This window comes from Scyliorhinus torazame, chromosome 9 (genome assembly GCF_047496885.1).
Source record: "Scyliorhinus torazame isolate Kashiwa2021f chromosome 9, sScyTor2.1, whole genome shotgun sequence".
In the NCBI taxonomy this organism is placed as follows: domain Eukaryota; kingdom Metazoa; phylum Chordata; class Chondrichthyes; order Carcharhiniformes; family Scyliorhinidae; genus Scyliorhinus; species Scyliorhinus torazame.
The window spans coordinates 177,529,295-177,547,272 of NC_092715.1; the positions used below are offsets into that span (position 1 = coordinate 177,529,295).

Genomic DNA, 17,978 nt, shown 5'->3' on the forward strand with positions numbered 1-17,978 from the left:
ATTCCTGGGGATAAGGGATACCCCTTGAAGAGGTGGCTGCTCACTGTGAGAGTGCCAGACAGGCAATGAGATGAGACAATAAAAGTCGCCAGCTCCCCATTACAACTACTGATTAGACCATCTGGCTTCTGAAGATGCAGTTCCGATGCTTGGATTGGTTGGGTGGTGTCCTGCAATACACTCCTCCACGAGTCTCTGTCATTGGGATGGTCTGCTGCACTTTCTATACCATGGTCCTCCAGAGTGGTGTGGGCCTGGAGTATATTGAAGTCCTGGAAATGACAATTTATCTGACGAAGAGGAGGAGAAGGCTGAGGAGCAAATGCATGATATTCTGGCTGCACAGAGAGGTGGACTGGCATTGTGCAGGGCACAAAGGTCTTATCAGGATGCCATGAATGTCAAGGATCTCATTCAGGAATGCTTCAATTGAGCCCCTCTGACCTTGAATGTAGAACACAGTATGGAATTAACTCTGAGCTGTCTGTTCTAGCATTTCCATTGAAGAGACAGCCTGGAAAGTGTAATCTCTTAATGACAATGAAGGATACCCATCTGACCAGAGGTTTCACCATTACCACTGATGAACCCTTGATCTCCTTCACCACCTCATACCTCTGTTTTGTCCTGCTATCAATAAAAAAAGGCTCACACATGTGGCTACAGTTGCCATTATTTTAGATGTTACTCAGGAAGGAAAACAGTGCAAAGGTACAGACAGAAGATACTCCAGTGACCCACTCAGTGCTCTGTGCAATGAGATGGTCCCCACGCCTCTCGCCCCCTTTATGGCCTCGCATGCGGTGGAGGTAGCCTGCTCACTTGTCTTTGCATGCGGCTGAGATGCCAGTGGTAGTCCTCCCCATGAGATCATCCCCAGAGGCTGCTGCATGTGCATGGACCACCTCCATCAGTTCATCCTGCTGCACAAAGGCTTCCACTGTCAGAGGAGCCAAGGAGACTGAGGATGATGACATTCCGTGACAGGGTGCCACTATCATCTTCCTTGATTCTGGGTAAATCTGGGTGAGGTGAGGCTGGGTGTGGGGATATTTTTATAAAAATTGTATATTTTTATTTCAGTATTCTGTAAGTTATGATTGAAAATTTTTCGGAATAAAAATATATTTAAAAAAAACTATTCAGCTGGAGGGCAGCATCCAGGCACAGCATTTTTTATGTGGGGGATATAAATTGTTCAACAAATTAATAATTATAAAAAAGATAAAGTTTGATCTATATGAAAAAAAATATCATCCCAAACTTCACTCAATTTCAATTTTAATGATTCATAAAATCAGTCCTGGAACTTTTATTTCTGTAAAGAGAACAAATCATTTCCCTTCATAATATCTGACAAAGGCATTGTGAAAAATGGAGTAAAAAGAAGATAAAACTTCCCAAGGCCATACCAGTAAATGTAGAGGAGACGTGGTTGGACCTTTAGCAGAAATCTTTTCCCAGAATCCTCTCCTTACATAATGGACTGTAGTCCCAGCAATGTTAAACGCTCCTGGATGTTCAATCTTCCAGTCACTATTAATGGAATGTTTGCTGGCATCTCGGAGAGCTACAAGAAATATTAACATTTTAGAAGGTAAACGTTTAATAACAGAGTATAGCAGCAGTAAGAATAACTGCAGCATGGTATGACTTGATTTCCAGAAAAGCACAGATTTGGTAATATTGATAAAGCAAATAATTTGTGATGAGAACAGACAGGCAGCTGCATTAATGGGGAGAATAGGAGGAACGTTTTTCTTTATTGTCTTCACTACATTTATGATCTGAGACTACACAATTTGATATTTAAATCAAGGCGACTACAGGGGGCAGGTGTTAAACGGACTGCCAAGTGAGTTTATACTGTCACACAAATTTTAGAAAGACACTATACCAGTAAATGCTTTTCTAATTATAAGACAGTTCACCAACTGATACATATAAATAGATATATGACTCTGCTAAAATTATAAAATTAGACATTGTCAAGCTAACTGGTCTTTCCAAACCATTTTACTTCCAGCAGTATATTAAATAGCATTATGAGTACAATTGACCTTCAAATTAGAATCAAGGAGAATAAATTGATTTGATCTTTGAGGAAATACACTGGGCGCAATCTGATGGAAAAGTTTCTAAGTGTGGTAGCGAACGGGAACAACCGGGTGTTTTCTGACGGCCAACCCGGGGATCGGGGTGACGCCCCATGAGAACACCTCTGAGGAGAGCTCCAAGGCAGCATTGAGGCATCAGAGCTATCATCCCTACCCTCCACCAGCGCAGGAACACACACCTTGATGGGCGAAGGTAGTGGATAGGCTTCTGGGGCACAATCTGGTGGGCATGACACATTTGCTGATCCACATCAGGGGGAGGCAGAAATGTCCAGGGGGGACCACCCAGCATTGGGTGGTCTGCTGGATCCCAGGGCCCAGCGAGGTCCCAGTAGGATGCTGAGCTTCTGGACCAGGTCATCTCGGAGCTAATGCAGACACTAGGGTATGGTCATGATATTCAGAGGGGATGTCAGCAACGGGTCCGTACCTGACTGGAGGAGTCCCAAAGGCTACGGGCGCAGGAGATGGCGGCAGTGCATCAACTGTATGTTCCATTCATTGGATGACATGTCTCTGACACAGGTAGACCTTGCCAAGGTGCCGAGAAGCATGTCCCAGTCTCAGGTCGGTATTACCAAGGTGCTCTGGAGCATTTCCCAGTCGCTGGGGGCCCTGTCCCAGACCAAGGAGGACATCGGCGAGGCACTGCTTGGTCACAGAGGGGCATCACCGAGGGTGTCAACATCATGGTGCAGCCAATGGGGAGCCAGCAAGGCTGGCAGAGCCAGATGACGCAGAGGCCTCTAGAGCTCAATCCAGCTGAACCTCCATCATAAAGTGACTCCCAGGGCCCTATGGGAACCTGCTGGGAGGAGGGAATGCTGAAGGACGTCTGGAGCCGCTCCATGGGGAGACGACGGTGGTCACTAACTCTCCCGAGTCCCCCCTCCTGATAACGGCGAGTCTTAGGGTCAGCGGGCGGAACAGTAATGCACGTACCACCAGCAAGTCGGCCGGGGCCCTCTGACTCCAGGCCCTCCAGAGGATGCCCACCAGGAGCATCAAAGGCCACAGGGCATGGTAAGCAGCACGCTGCATCCACCTCTGATGTGCATGCTGGGGACACACCGAGATGCAGTGGCAGAGCACGGAGGGCTAAGAAAATTGTGGATCACTGAGTGGGCACTGGGGAAGGGTGGGGGTATATTGACTAACTGACAGTGCTGACGTAGAGCAATCATCCTAGAGTGATGTAACACAGACTCTGGGAGGGTGGGACAGGGTTATGGGGGGGAGGGGGATGGAGAATGGGTGGTGGGTGGGTGGGGAGGGAGCAAAGCAGGAGGGAGAAGCGTAACATGTGGGGGAGGTGGGGAAGTAGACTGTGGGTGGGTTGGGGAGAGGGGGTGAGATGACGGATGAAGCCACATCCTACGTGAAGCGGGCGAGGATGAGGGCCTCCCTGGTCCTCCGGGCATGCCAGACCCTCGCCGCCGATGCCTGTCCTCCATCCTTCAGCTGCTCCCGTGGGACCTCCCTAGACATCCTCCAGCCCCTCCTGGTCCAGTTCCTCCTCGTCCTCTAACGTGGGCACATATTCCTCCTCCTCCACCCTGTCGCCCTGCTGCTGTGCCAGGTTGCGGAGGGCACACCAGACCACCACAAAGCGGGAAATCCTCTGGGGTGGGGGCTGTACTGCAGTGGACCATCAAAGCGATCGAGGCATCGGGACCGCATTGTATGCAGTATGATGCACCGCTCAATGACAACCCCGGTGGCCGCATGGGCCTCGTAGTATCAGGTCTCTGCATTGGTCACCGGCCTCCATAATGGCGTCATTAGCCAGGTGCTCAGCGGGTACCCCTTATCCCCCAAGAGCCATCTGGTCATCCTGGCGTGTCCCTCGAAGAAACCAGGCATCTCCGACTGCCCCAGGATGTAGCTGCCATGTACACTCCCTGGAAAGCATGCACACACATATATGACCTTCAGGTGGTGGTGGCACACAAGTTGGACGTTTAGGGAGTGGAACCTCTTCCTGTTAATGAAGGCCGCTCCCGGACCGCCGGGTGTGCCAAAGGTGATATGCCTGCCATTTATTACCTTCCGGACCTGGGGCATCCCGGCAATAGCACTTGTGGGCTGAATGCCACACAAGTCCCCTCTCGAGCACTGGAATAAATAATAATATTTATTGTCACAAGTAGGCTTACATTAACTCTGCAAAGCCCCTAGTCACCACATTCTGGCGCCTGTTCGCGTACACGGAGAGAGAATTTGGAATATAAAATTCACCTAACAGCATGTCTTTCGGAACTTGTGGGAGGAAACCAGAGAACCTGGAGGAAACCCTCGCAGACACAGGGAAGGTATCCTCCTCCTCCACATGGCACCAAGTCCGCAAGGACAAGACACACGTGCCGCACCATCCCCTTGTTGAGGCAGAGTCTCCTACAGCGCATGCTGTCCGACATCTCAAATGACCAGTATCACCTGTACACCTTGGGCCCTCCCTGGCCTGACAGGCTGCCGGGTCCTCAGGGTGTGGGGCAGGCACCTGCACATGGGCTGCTGCTTTGAGCCTCTGCCGAGGCTGCTGCTGCCACCTGCTCTGGCGTCTGGCCACCTGGACTGCCACTGCCACCATGATGGCAGCTGCTGCGGGGTCCACAATATCATCCATACTGTGATATCTGTGAAGAATTGGAGAGGGTGTGAGACTGCCAATCAGTTATGGCTTTCACCCCGTTACCATCTGTTGCCTGAGCACCTTCACCCTTACACTTCCCGCCTTCTGTCAGGGTGCCATCTAATGACCCGCTTGTGCTGGGTGAACCTGCCCGGCATATGCACCCCCTGCACAACAGGGGCCCCTGGGCACCGGACTCGGACCCCAGACCTCTGCCAGGTCAGAGCCGGGACTAGGCCTGGATACCATCAACCCACTCGAAACACACATCCATCCTCTGGTTGCGGGGGTGTCCCCATGCTGCATCCCAGCTCTAGGGTGTGTGGTTGCTGGCTGCTGCCCATGCGGTTGTGAAGCCTGCGGTTTTCAAGCAATGTGTTCAGGCCGCAAAGTCTGATTGGGGTGCCAGGCAGTAATACACGCCTGTGACGTAGCACGTCCACCCACGGGTATCCAATTGGGAGCTGTGAAGTGCATACCATTACTGACATTGCCAGTACTCTATTAGCGATAGCCTTCAGCTGTGTGGCCAGAGACTGCCATGGGCGGTGGGGGTTAAAGTGACCTTCCCCACATTACCATGGACAGTGCTCAGTCCTGGGGGTATTTGGTGGGACGGACAGGCAGAAGCTGAAGTCACCCTTGATATGGGTATACACAATCCGGGTGGCATGTTGAACTCATGGGGGCTGAGGCCCCACCTCCTCGCCCAGCCCAGGGTGGCGGCCGACTGGGGGCCCTCCCCCATGACCGGGGGTGCCCCCAGCCCCCCCCGGGGAGCTCCCACAGCACACCACCCCCCCCCCCTCCCCCACCCCAGCACTGGGGCAGCAGCTGCCCTGGTGCTCCCGGGCTGACTGCACATTTGGCAAGATAGCTACTCACCTCCTCCGATCCCCACAGTAGCCATTTCGCGAGCTTCACATTTTTAAATAGGTGTACTAAATGGCGCCCGTGTGACCGCTCGCTGAGGAGCCAGTTAGATCATGGGAGGTCGTTAGATAGGGGGCCCTTCCGTTAATCGGATGGAGATTGACTTTAAATGGTGATTATTGGTTTCTTCCCACGCCGCAGCCGATCCTGATCCCGCCCATGGGAGCGGGCCAATTAGAGCGGAAACCGATCGGCGTTTGGCATGCTTCCCGATTTTGGACTCTCCCGCGATTTAACCGGCCCACTCATATCCACGCCTGGCACGGCGCTGCCGTTAGATTGTGCCCACTTTCTTCAAGGTTGAATTCAAATGGCTCTTTCTTTACGAAAAAGGTCAAACTCGTTTCCTTGTTGCTTTCCTGTGGTTATGGCAAAACCTTTTTTAGTTTCATGAAAGAAAAGTTATTCTTCTAACTTTATGTGCAATGGATTTGTTGGATTCCAACTGCAGTTTATTGCATGCGCTTTAGCTTCCTGTAGAGCTTGTGAAGAGGGGCTATGCATGTGAGGTGTCCATTTACTTGGCAGTCAATGAGTGATACAACTCCAAGGGGACTGGTTCTCCAGCCTGGAAAGGTATCTTTGTGCCTGTTCCTCCTTTCCAGTGCGTCTAGATCAACACAATATTATTATTATTTTTTTTTTAAGAGGAATCAGATTTGGAAAGTCTGAAATAAAAAGAGAATGTCTGACTAATGAGCCATAATTTGAGTGTACAGGACATCTAGTTTACACATATTTCAAAAACCTGGCTGCATTTACAATATTAAATGCAGGATCTTTGTGATTTTGCCAAATGATTGATTGACGCTCTGGGTAAAGGTTTTCTATTTGATTCAGCTCACTTTTCCAAACTAATGACCCTGACTCCAGGGGCGGAATTCCTCCCCCTCCAACCCGGGTGGGAGAATCGCCGGGGCGCCACGCGAGTCCCGCCACGCCGCCCCGGCACCCACACGCGATTCTCCCACACCCCCAAACCGGCGCGGCGAGAATCACGGCTCGCCGCTGGGAGAATCGTCGCTCGCCATTTGTAACGGGCGAGCGGCGATTCTCCGGCCCGGATGGGCCGAGCGGCCTGCCCAACATGACGGCTTCCCGCCGGCGCCATCCACACATGGTCGCTGCCGGTGGGAACAGTGCGGGAATGCTGGGGGGGCGGCCTGTGGGGGGGTTCCTGCACTGGGGGCGGCTTCAAAAGGGGTCTGGCCCGCGATCGGTGCCCACCGTTCGGCGGGCTGGCCTCTCTGAAGGAGGACCTCCTTTCCTCCGCCGCCCCGCAAGATCCACCTGACATCTTCTTGCGGGGCGGCCTCGGGGAGGACGGCAACCCACACGCATGCGCGGGTAATGTCATTTACGCGGCGCTGGCCGCGTCATTTACGCGGTGCCGCTTTTACGCGACGCCAAGGCCCGGCGCACGTAAATGATGCGACGCCGCTCCTAGCCCCCTTTGGGCGGGAGAATAGAGGGCTGGGAGCGGCCTCCGACACCGGAGTGAAACACTCCGGTTTTCACTCCGGCGTCGGAACGTAATCTCCCGATGGGAGAATTGCGCCCGTATATTCGGGATATCCATGTGTCACCTCATGCCGATACTCGACCAACTGAACCATACTTGTGATCATCTTTATCTGATTGTAAAATGTTTACCTTTACTGAATGCAAGTTTACATTTCCAGACTGGAGGCTTTAAATAACTGATTATAGGCAGGCAAGAAGGCATTTCATCCTGTGCCAGCTCCAAATTTTAAGTACTCCATGTAAAATTCTCCAAATGCACAGCACACATTTAATTATATCCATTTCAATCAAAGCCACACTTTACTGACTTACATGAAACAAAAAAGCACGCAGCATTAATAAAGATTTGTATGTTACTGAAATTAATGACAGAATGTCGAGTCTTCTCAGTGAATGCTGTTGGCTCCACTTTTTTTATTTGATCCAAATTTCTGGATGTAATTAAACAGAGGTTCCTGACAAGGGTATGTTCATCTGAGTATTAGTAACACCAGGAAGAAACAGCAAGCAATAAAAACAATATGAAATGCAGACTTTGGTAGATACAAAACTGTACAACAGTTGACTCATAACCTCTTTCTTAACCTAACAGGAAAGTTAAGAAGTTTGAAATATCTGAGTTCTAACCTCAAAAGCAATATGTGGAGGTGATACACCAATTATATATTAACAGGTTTGAAGGTTGTTTTTCTGTTAAAGTGACTTCTTGTCTGTTCTCATCTGAGAAAAGTAGCGATTGTGAAATGTTCCAGTTTGCCACCCTTTATGATTGCAGACATGGACTGAAACTTGAACAGGTTACTGTTATGCTGACTGACAACCCAAATGGTGAGTTGTTGCCCCTTCTACAGTTTGTCATGTATTCCATTATAAAACTGCATCAATGCGATTGCAAAATAAAAACAAAAAGTTGCAACTGAATATCAATACAACAAGGGAGAAGTAACTACATTTCCAGTGAAAGATGGCATCACCTTAGAATCCACAAAAAGTCAGCGACAAAGAACCTTATGCACCAATACTGCAGAAGAATTCTAACTTTTGCATTAAAAGTTTTGGGTGAAGGAAAATTATACCAGAATTAGCAAAGACACATTGATGCCGCAACACTCAATAAAATAGTGACCTGCATTTATGTAGCATCTTTCATGTATTGAAACATGCCAAAGTTCTTCACAGGGACATAACAAAATAAATTATGACACTGAGTCACTTAAGAAGACCACCAAAAGAGGTAGGTTTTAAGGAGGGACTTAAAGGAGGAAAATGTGCTAGGTAGAGAGATCAGAGAGATTAAGGGAAGGAATTCTGAAGTTTAGGGCCAAACAGCTGAAGGTATGAAAATCAAGAGGTTATCCCAGGAATATTTGAAAATTAAGAGGTAAAGGGAGGGGGGAGGGCATTTGCAACAGTCACAATCACTAGGGAAAAGGTATTTGGAAAACTATTAGAAATAAAGTTTCTTTTTGAATGATATTTTATTCCAAATGTAAACAATAAACGACACCACATTCCAACAAAACAGAGTTAACAGTTTGTACATTTCCCCCCCTTTTAATCCCCCTCCTTTTAATCCCCCCTCCCCATCCCCCCGCGACGAACAGCTCCTCGGATATCTTCATGAATGGCCGCCACCGTACCTCGAAGCCTTCTTCCGACCCCCTTAAGACAAACTTCTTCTTTTCCAACTGGAGAAACTCGTACAGGTCTCCCAGCCAAGCCGCAACGCTCGGTGATGTACTCCTATTCAAAAGAATCCGTTGCTGGGTAACAAGGAGGCGAAGGCCAAGACATCCGCCCCCTTCCCCCCCCAGCAGCTCTGGTACCACCGACACCCCAAAGATCGCTACCATGGGGTCTGGCTTCACCTCGGCTCCCACTATCCCTGATAATTTCCCAAACACCGCCTTCCAGAAGGTCTCCAACTTCTCTCAACCCCAAAACATGTGAACATGACTCGCTGGCCCCAGCCTACACTTCTCACATCCACCCGCTACCCCCGGGAAGAACCCATTCATCCGAGCCCGAGTCATGTGTACCCTGGGCACCACTTTAAACTGAAACAAGCTCATTCTCTCACAGAAGGAACTTGAATTCATCTGCCGCATTGCCTCACACCAGAGCCCCCGTCCTATCTCCCTCCCCAACTCCCACTCTCACTTCTGCTGAATGCTTTCCACCAATGCCATACCATGCTCTCCCAACCACCCATATATGTCCCCAATCCTGCCCTCTCTCACCTCATCTGGGAGTAACAATTTCTCCAGCAGCGTGTACTCTGGTAGTTGGAAGAACATCGGTAGCTAATCACGTGCAAAGTCCCACACCTGCCAGTACCTAAAACTCACTCCCTCTTGGTAACTCAAACCTCTCCCGCAGCTCATCCAACCCAGCGAATTTCCCCTCCTAAAACATATCGCTGACCCTCTTCAACCGCTCCTTCTTCCACCGCTGAGACATCCCATCCATTCCCCCCAGCTTAAACCTGTGGTTCCCATACAGTGGTGTCAACAGCGACATATGGCCCAGTTTAAAGTACCTCCGCAACTGATTCCAGATCTTAATAGTCGACTCTACCACCGGACTCCCCACATACTTCCTCAGAGCTAGTAGCAACAGGGACGTCATCAGAGCAAAGAATCCCTACAATGCAGAATGAGGCCATTCAGCCCATTGAGTCTGCACTGGCCCTCTGACAGAGCACTCCACCCAACCACTTCCCGCCCTATCCCAATAACCCCTTGACCTAACCTGCACATCCCTGGACACTAAGGGGCTAGTTAGCATGGCCAGTCCACCTAACTGCACATTTTTGAACTGTGGGAGGAAACCGGAGCACCCGGACGAAACCCATGCAGACACGGGGAGAATGCGCAAACTCTCACACAGTCACCCGAGGCTGGAATTGAACACAGGACCCTGGTGCTGTGAGGCAGCAGCGGTAGCCACTGTGTCACCGTGCTATCCTCAAACCCGAACCCCTACAGGTTTCCTCCTCCGACCTATTCACTCTGCCCCCACCAATGCCTCACCTTCTCCACATTCACTTCCCAATAGTAGTGCATCAGGTTGGGAAGTTCCAACCCCCTTCCTGCCAGTGCCTTTGTAGCAGAGCCCTCCTCACCCACGGCACCTTCCCTGCCCACACACATTCCGAGAGCAGCACCTCGACATTCTGGAAAAAGGCCTTGGGGAGAAAAACAGGGAGGGACTGAAGGCAAACAGGAACCTTGGCAGCACATTCACCTTTACCACCTGCACCCTCCCTACCAACATCAAGTGCAATGAATCCCACGGTTTAAAGTTCCCACTTAATCTATTCCACTAATCCGGGTGAGACTTTTAAAACTGAGGCACTGCTTGACCGGGAGTCTGTACTGCTCAACAACCACAGGTGTGATGACAAATGGGACTTGAACATAAAATTTACAGTGCAGAAGGGGCCATTCAGTCTATCGAGTCCGCACAGGCCCCTGGAAAGAGCACCCTATCCAAGCCCACATCACCACCCTATCCCCGCAACCCAGTAACCCCAACTAACGTTTTGGACACGAAGGGGCAATATAGCATGGCCAGTCCACCTAACCTGCACATCTTTGGACTGTGGGAGGTGTAAAGTAAAAATGGGAAAATATGTAATTTGAAACACGGAAGTCTGGCAAAACCTGACCTGAGGGTACATGAGAAAATGTAGGAAAAAATCCCACGAAGGGTTAACAGCAGCAGCAAAAGAAGGTTTTGAAATGCAGATAGCCTTTATCAAACAGACGTTAAGCAGCTTGTGACTGCTCAAGTTGTAAAACTGATGCCTGCCTTTCAAGTTAAAGCAGATTGAACTTTTAGTTACATGAAGAGAAACAATATTTTGCATCTTCTTTGAAGTTAATTATTTTAGTAAGCAGTTATTAAAGAATTGCCAGGATCTTCAGTTGAATCAGGTGACACATGTTTAGGTGCAAAATCCTGCTGACACTAGTTGAATATGGGAAGCCGGAGACAACGTGTCCACGAGAGAACAAGTTAACCCCAAATCGGAGTCAGAGTTCTGACAAGCTAAGGGCACTATTTGGTAATAAAGCAACTTTAGAAGTGACAGGAACTAGAATCCCTCAAGGATCGAAACACTTTTGAACATTACAAGGGAAAAAATGTAGAGTTCGATGACCTAACGTCAAGCTCAACATGAATACATAGTCGTGTTAGAAGTAATTAAGATTAAAGGTACATTGAACAATCAAGAGCAAAACAAAGTTGCTTTACGATAATGTCATATAAACTTAATAACTGCAAGAAGGGAAATATAAACCCTAAATTGATAGCAGCCAGCAGATTTAGCTCTCATAGCTGCCCTCGGTCATGTGAAGGATAGAACACAGAAACCGAGCAGTACAGCGAATTGATCAGGAGAAAACCAAAAGTTAAAGAAGAAAGATTGTCAAGGAAGACCTGAAGGTCTAACAACTGACCAGGAGGATCCAAAGGAAAGATCTTTTTTACTTTTCTGTAAAGACAGTGTTTTATCTTTTAAAAGAAAAAAAAAGAAAAAATATAATAATAAAATAACTTAAAGTTTTAACCTGAAACAATGGTTATTACGAAGTCTGCTTTACTTACTTGGCAATGCAGGACCCAGGATCGATGCTACTAAGTGGTAAGTAGATGAAATCTTCAATGAGATTATGGGTTATACCAGGGGATAACTTGAAAATATAGATTGACCCGAATAGCACCCACCTAAGTCTTTATAGGAGTCAGGGAGTGAGAATCCCTATTCACCATTTAGAATGTCTTATTGACCCTTTTTGGTATAGGGGGAATTCTAAGAATAGTGGTGAGTTTTTTACTTCATGGCGCACAGCGTGAAGGCTGGAATATTAGAAGTTTCTAGTTAAGTGGTGTGGGGGCTAGAATATTAGAAGCTTCTAGTTCCCAAACAACGGTTAGAATATTAGAAGTTTTTAACTTTTAACCGGCACAAAGGCTAGAATATTAGAAGTTTCTAGTCTATGTGTGAGTCAAACTTTACCTGTCGAGTTTAGTTTGGAAAGTCATGTGTGATTGACTTTTGGAAGGATATTCTGTGGATTGGGGGACATAAAATTCAGGCTGGGTGAGAAAATCAGTAGACTAAAAGATACTGACCCTGAGAAAAAATCTGCAAGACATCTTGGGGACAGCACTAAAATTCTTGCATCCATTACTGGTAAAAGGAGGTCAAAAAATAAATCATCCTTAGGGTCAGGCAGATTGTGAGGGAAAGCCTAGAGAAATAGGGATGCCTAGAAACCTTTAGAGACCAATAACCAATTGACCCTTAACTAAAACAGGAAGATAATGCCTTAGTACCCTTGGATAGGGTCCAGAAAGGGTACTTATCCTTAATTTCAAAGTCGACCTGAAAGGGACAACCAGGAACAGAAGTTAGAAATTCACAAAATGGCAATTAGGGTAATCGTCTTGCTCTGAAACATGGTCAAGAGAGATGAAGCAATGGAATGAGAGTGAAAAAGATTAAGAGGCAAAAAACTCCTGGATAAGAGAGACTTATCAGAACGGAGAGGTCTCAATTTTTGTTAGAGTACCTAAAGAAATATAGAATAGAGATCCAAGATCTCGGTGGATAAATGAGTGTGTGTGTTTAATAAGGATTTGTGAAGCCCTACAGAGAAGAGGTCCAAGATCTCGGTGGATGAAAGAGTGTGTGTATGTTTAATAAAGATTTGTGAATTTCCTTTGGTGTTCGTAGTTTTTAAAATATTGTGTTTTGCAAAACCGAGTTTCACATCAATTAGAGTTATTAACGGCAGGTAGAAATGTGATCAGTATTATGAGGTAGTAAATCAGTATGTTCAGAACTAAATTGGTCTTAGCATCAACACAAAAACAGGTTTTACTCGGGAGTAGTCAGAGCTCTGTGCAGGAAATTACTTTGAAACAAACTCGTTGAAATTGACATGGCACAGCTCCACCAGGGTCCGAGTGCCTCACAAGAAAGTCACTAGCAGGAAAAACGATGTTTAGAATATTAAATACATGGTTGAAGGAGCTTTAGGGAATAAAGATATTAGACTGGAAGTCAGATTAGGAGAATTACTCGCAGTATCAGTGTCATGTCAGAGTACCTTTAAGAAATGGGTGTTTATAAATGGGTGTGTATATAAATATCTGTAGTGAGAGAACCTTTAAGAAATGGGTGTTTACTACTGCAGTGATGTCAGACAGTGGATGGAGCTGGGCTGTCTGTCAGCTTTTTACTTTTGTTTTTGAGCAGGCTGCAGGGTGTGTTTTAGTTTTTTTTTCAGTGTTGGAGCTGAAGCCAGACCAACAGGTGTACTGCTGTTCTCTCTGCCATCAAAATATTATCTCTTGATCATTTGGTGAATTCATAATTATAAATGTTTTCAGTAGTGACTTTAACCTGATGTGCTTCTGATAAAGGTTTTGTTTTTAAGTCGTATGGATGTTAAAAAGGAAAGCTTAAAGGTTTACTTAATGTTGTAGTCTTTGGGGGTTGTATTTGAATTAATGGTTGCTAAGATGTTCACTGTATGATTTGAAAAGATTAACTTGAGTTCATAGAATAAACATTGTTTTGCTATAAAAAATACTTTTCTATTTCTGCTGTACCACACCTGGAGAGTGGGCCGTGTGCTCCCCATACCACAATCTAGTAAATGTTGTGGGTCAGATGAACTCCATGATACACTTTGGGGTTCCGTAAACCCTGGCCCATAAAAAATTGGGGGCTCGAGGGGGATAAAAGTCTATCTATTGGATTGGCTCAGTGAACTTAAAGACAGTGAGGGGTGAGCATATTGTGGGTGCTTTTCAGGTGTGGTATACTAGTTTAGGTGGGGAGTGTGTTGTGGACATTGGCTCTTTCAGAGGCTCTGAGGTTTTTAGGGGTGGAGACGGTCACACACAGTACCTTACGGACAGAGACTAAAAGCAGACTGTTAAATTTGGCAAAAACATTGCAGTTAACATTACCTGACAAAATGCAGAAAGATGAGGTAATTATGGTGGTGGCTAAGCATTTGAAGTTGCTTGAGATAGAGTTTGACTCATTGGAAATAGCAAACATTCAGTTGCAAATTAAACAAATGGAACATGAGATTTAATAATGGGAGATGAGGAAATGGCTGAGGAACTGAACAGGCTTTTTGGGTCGGTCTTCACAGTGGAAGACACAAATAACATGCCAGTGACTGATGGAAATGAGGCTATGACAGGTGAGGACCTTGAGAGGATTGTTATCACCAAGGAGGTAGTGATTGGCAAGCTAATGGGGCTAAAGGTAGACAAGTCTCCTGGACCTGATGGAATGCATCCCAGAGTGCTAAAAGAGATGGCTAGGGAAATTGCAAATGCACTAGTAATAATTTACCAACATTCACTAGACTCTGGGGTGGTCCCGGCGGATTGGAAATTAGCAAACGTGACACCACTGTTTAAAAAAGGAGGTAGGCAGAAAGCGGGCAATTATAGGACAGTGAGCTTAACTTCAGTAGTAGGGAAGATGCTGGAATCTATCATCATGGAAGAAATAGCGAGGCATCTGGATGGAAATTGTCCCATTGGGCAGATGCAGCATGGGTTCATAAAGGGCAGGTCGTGCCTCACTAATTTAGTGGAATTTTTTGAGGACATTAACAGTGCGGTAGATAACGGGGAGCCAATGGATGTGGTATATCTGGATTTCCAGAAAGCCTTTGACAAGGTGCCACACAAAAGGTTACTGCATAAGATAAATATGCATGGCATTAAGGGGAAAGTAGTAGCATGGATAGAGGATTGGTTAATTAATAGAAAGCAAAGAGTGGGGATTAATGGGTGTTTCTCTGGTTGGCAATCAGTAGCTAGTGGTGTCCCTCAGGGATCAGTGTTGAGCCCACAACTGTTCACAATTTACATAGATGATTTGGAGTTGGGGACCACGGGCAATGTGTCCAAGTTTGCAGACGACACTAAGATAAGTGGTAAAGCAAAAAGTGCAGAGGATACTGGAAGTCTGCAGAGGGATTTGGATAGGCTAAGTGAATGGGCGAGGGTCTGGCAGATGGAATACAATGTTGACAAATGTGAGATTATCCATTTTGGTAGGAATAACAGCAAAAGGGATTATTATTTAAATGATAAAATATTAAAATATGCTGCTGTGCAGAGAGACCTGGGTGTGCTAGTGCATGAGTCGCAAAAAGTTGCTTTACAGGTGCAACAGGTGATTAAGAAGGCAAATGGAATTTTGTCCTTCATTGCTAGAGGGATGGAGTTTAAGACTAGGGAGGTTATGCTGCAATTGTATAAGGTGTTAGTGAGGCCACACCTCGAGTATTGTGTTCAGTTTTGGTCTCCTTACTTGAGAAAGGATGTACTGGCACTGGAGGGTGTGCAGAGGAGATTCACTAGGTTAATCCCAGAGCTGAAGGGGTTGGATTACGAGGAGAGGTTGAGTAGACTGGGGCTGTACTCGTTGGAATTTAGAAGGATGAGGGGGGATCTTATAGAAACATATAAGATTATGAAGGGAATAGATAGGATAGATGCGGGCAGGTTGTTTCCACTGGCGGGTGAAAGCAGAACTGGGGGCACAGCCTCAAAATAAGGGGAAGTCGATTTAGGACTGAGTTTAGGAGGAACTTCTTCACCCAAAGTGTTGTGAATCTATGGAATTCCTTGCCCAGTGAAGCAGTAGAGGCTCCTTCATTAAATGTTTTTAAGATAAAGATAGATAGTTTCTTGAAGAATAAAGGGATTAAGGGTTATGGTGTTCGGGCCGGAAAGTGGAGCTGAGTCCACAAAAGATCAGCCATGATCTTGTTGAATGGTGGAGCAGGCTCGAGGGGCCAGATGGCCTACTCCTGCTCCTAGTTCTTATGTTCTTATGAGAAAGAATTAAAGCAGCTTGAATGTGAAAGAGAGAGAGAGGAAAAAGAGAGAGAAAAAAGGAAAACAGAAAGAATAGCCCGAGCAGAACAAAAAAAAAGAAAAAGAGAGATACAGATCAGGGAAAAAGATAAAGAGTGAGAGTTTGAACTTCAGAAAATGGCCATGAAACATGACAGTCAGTTAAAATTGGCAGGCGTAAAGGTACAGTTGGATGATAGTGATGAGGATAGTGATAAAGAGCATCAAAGTCGAAGGCTTGGTGGGAATCTATTTAAATATGTCCAAGCATTGCCAAGGTTTGATGAGAAGGAAGTAGACGCCTTTTTCATTTCATTTGAGAAGGTAGCTAAACAAATGAAATGGCCACAGGACATGTGGGTATTACTGATTCAAACAAAGCTGATAGGTAGGGCTGGTGAAGTGTTTGCATCACTACCGGAGGAGGTATCTGGGACGTATGAGGAGGTGAAAAAATCCAACTTAGGTGCATATGAACTAGTGCCTGAAGCCTACAGGCACTGTTTAGAAATTTAAGGAAAGAATTTGGTCAATCATACATGGAGTTTGAAAGGATCAAACAGAGTAATTTTGATAGGTGGATATGGGCTTTGAAAATAGACCATACCTATGAAGCTCTCAGAGAAATTATGCTTTTGGAGGAGTTTAAAAATTCAATTCCTGACGTAGTGAGAACCCATCTGGAAAAGCAGAGGGGTAAAACTGCGAGGTTAGCAGCAGAAATGGCAGATGATTATGAATTAGTTCATAAATCAAAGCTTGGTTTCCGACATCAGTTTCAGCCTGTGAGGGATAGAAACTGGGGACATGAGAAATACTCAAGTGGTAAAGGTTAAGGTGATCTGATGGGAGATAATAAGGAGAATGTACCTCAGATTAAAAAAGAAATCCAGGAGGGTGGAAAAGAAATGAAAAGTTTCAAATGTTTTCACTGTAATAAACTAGGCCATGTAAAGTCACAGTTTTGGTGGTTGAAGAAAAGCATTGGGAAGGCTGATGTGGTAAAACAGGAAAAGACAGTAGGGTTTGTTAAAGTGGTAATGGAAAGCCCAAGTGAAGTGAAGGAGGTGCAAAAGATTGTACAGCCTGATCACGAGGTGATTGATAAGAAGGTGCCAGATCTCTTTAAAGAACTTACTTGTGTGGGTAAAGTTTACTCATGTGTATCAGGAGGAGCAGGTAAAGAAGTTACAATTTTAAGAGATACGGGAGCTAATCAATCTTTGATGGTAAGAGATGAGGAGTTATGTAGTTTGGGAAGAATGTTGTCAGAAAAGGTGGAAATATGTGGAATTCAGGATGAGAGGAGTAGTGTTGAATTATATAAGGTAAGGTTGGAAAGTCCAGTGAAGAGTGGTGAAGTGGTAGTTGGAGTAATAGAGAAACTATCTTGTCCAGGAATACAGTTTACCTTGGGTAATGATATAGCTGGATCGCAGGTGGGAGTGATGCCTACTGTGGTTGATAAGCCAGTGGAAAATCAGACAACTGAAGTGTTGAAGAATGAATATCCTGGGATTTTTCCGGATTGTGTAGTAACAAGGTCGCAAAGTCACATGTTAAGGCAAGAGGAGAAATCAAAGAGTGAAGATGAAGTTGAAGTGCAATGATCAGAAACGATTTTTGATTAGATGGTTGAAAAAGAACAAGAACAGGTGGAGGATGAGGTGGATATTTTTAGTTCAGGAAAATTGACGGAGTTACAACAAAAAGATATAGAAATAAAACGGATGTACCAGAAAGCATACACGGAAGAGGAATCTGCGTGAATACCAGAGTGTTATTACCGTAAAAGTGATGTCTTGATGAGAAAATGGAGACCTTTACATGTGCAGGCGGATGAAAAGTGGGCAGAAGTTCATCAA

The 17,978-nt window shown here is 46.1% G+C and overlaps 1 protein-coding gene across 1 annotated transcript in view; it reads right to left on the reverse strand.

Annotated features, from left to right (window-relative positions):
• Positions 1-17,978, reverse strand: part of LOC140429605 (A disintegrin and metalloproteinase with thrombospondin motifs 19-like) — a 789,098-nt gene that overhangs the window by 179,617 nt on the left and 591,503 nt on the right. Inside the window, exon 17 of the mRNA XM_072516849.1 lies at positions 1,413-1,570. Coding sequence (XP_072372950.1) covers positions 1,413-1,570 — 158 coding nt within the window. The remainder of the gene's footprint in view (positions 1-1,412; positions 1,571-17,978) is intronic.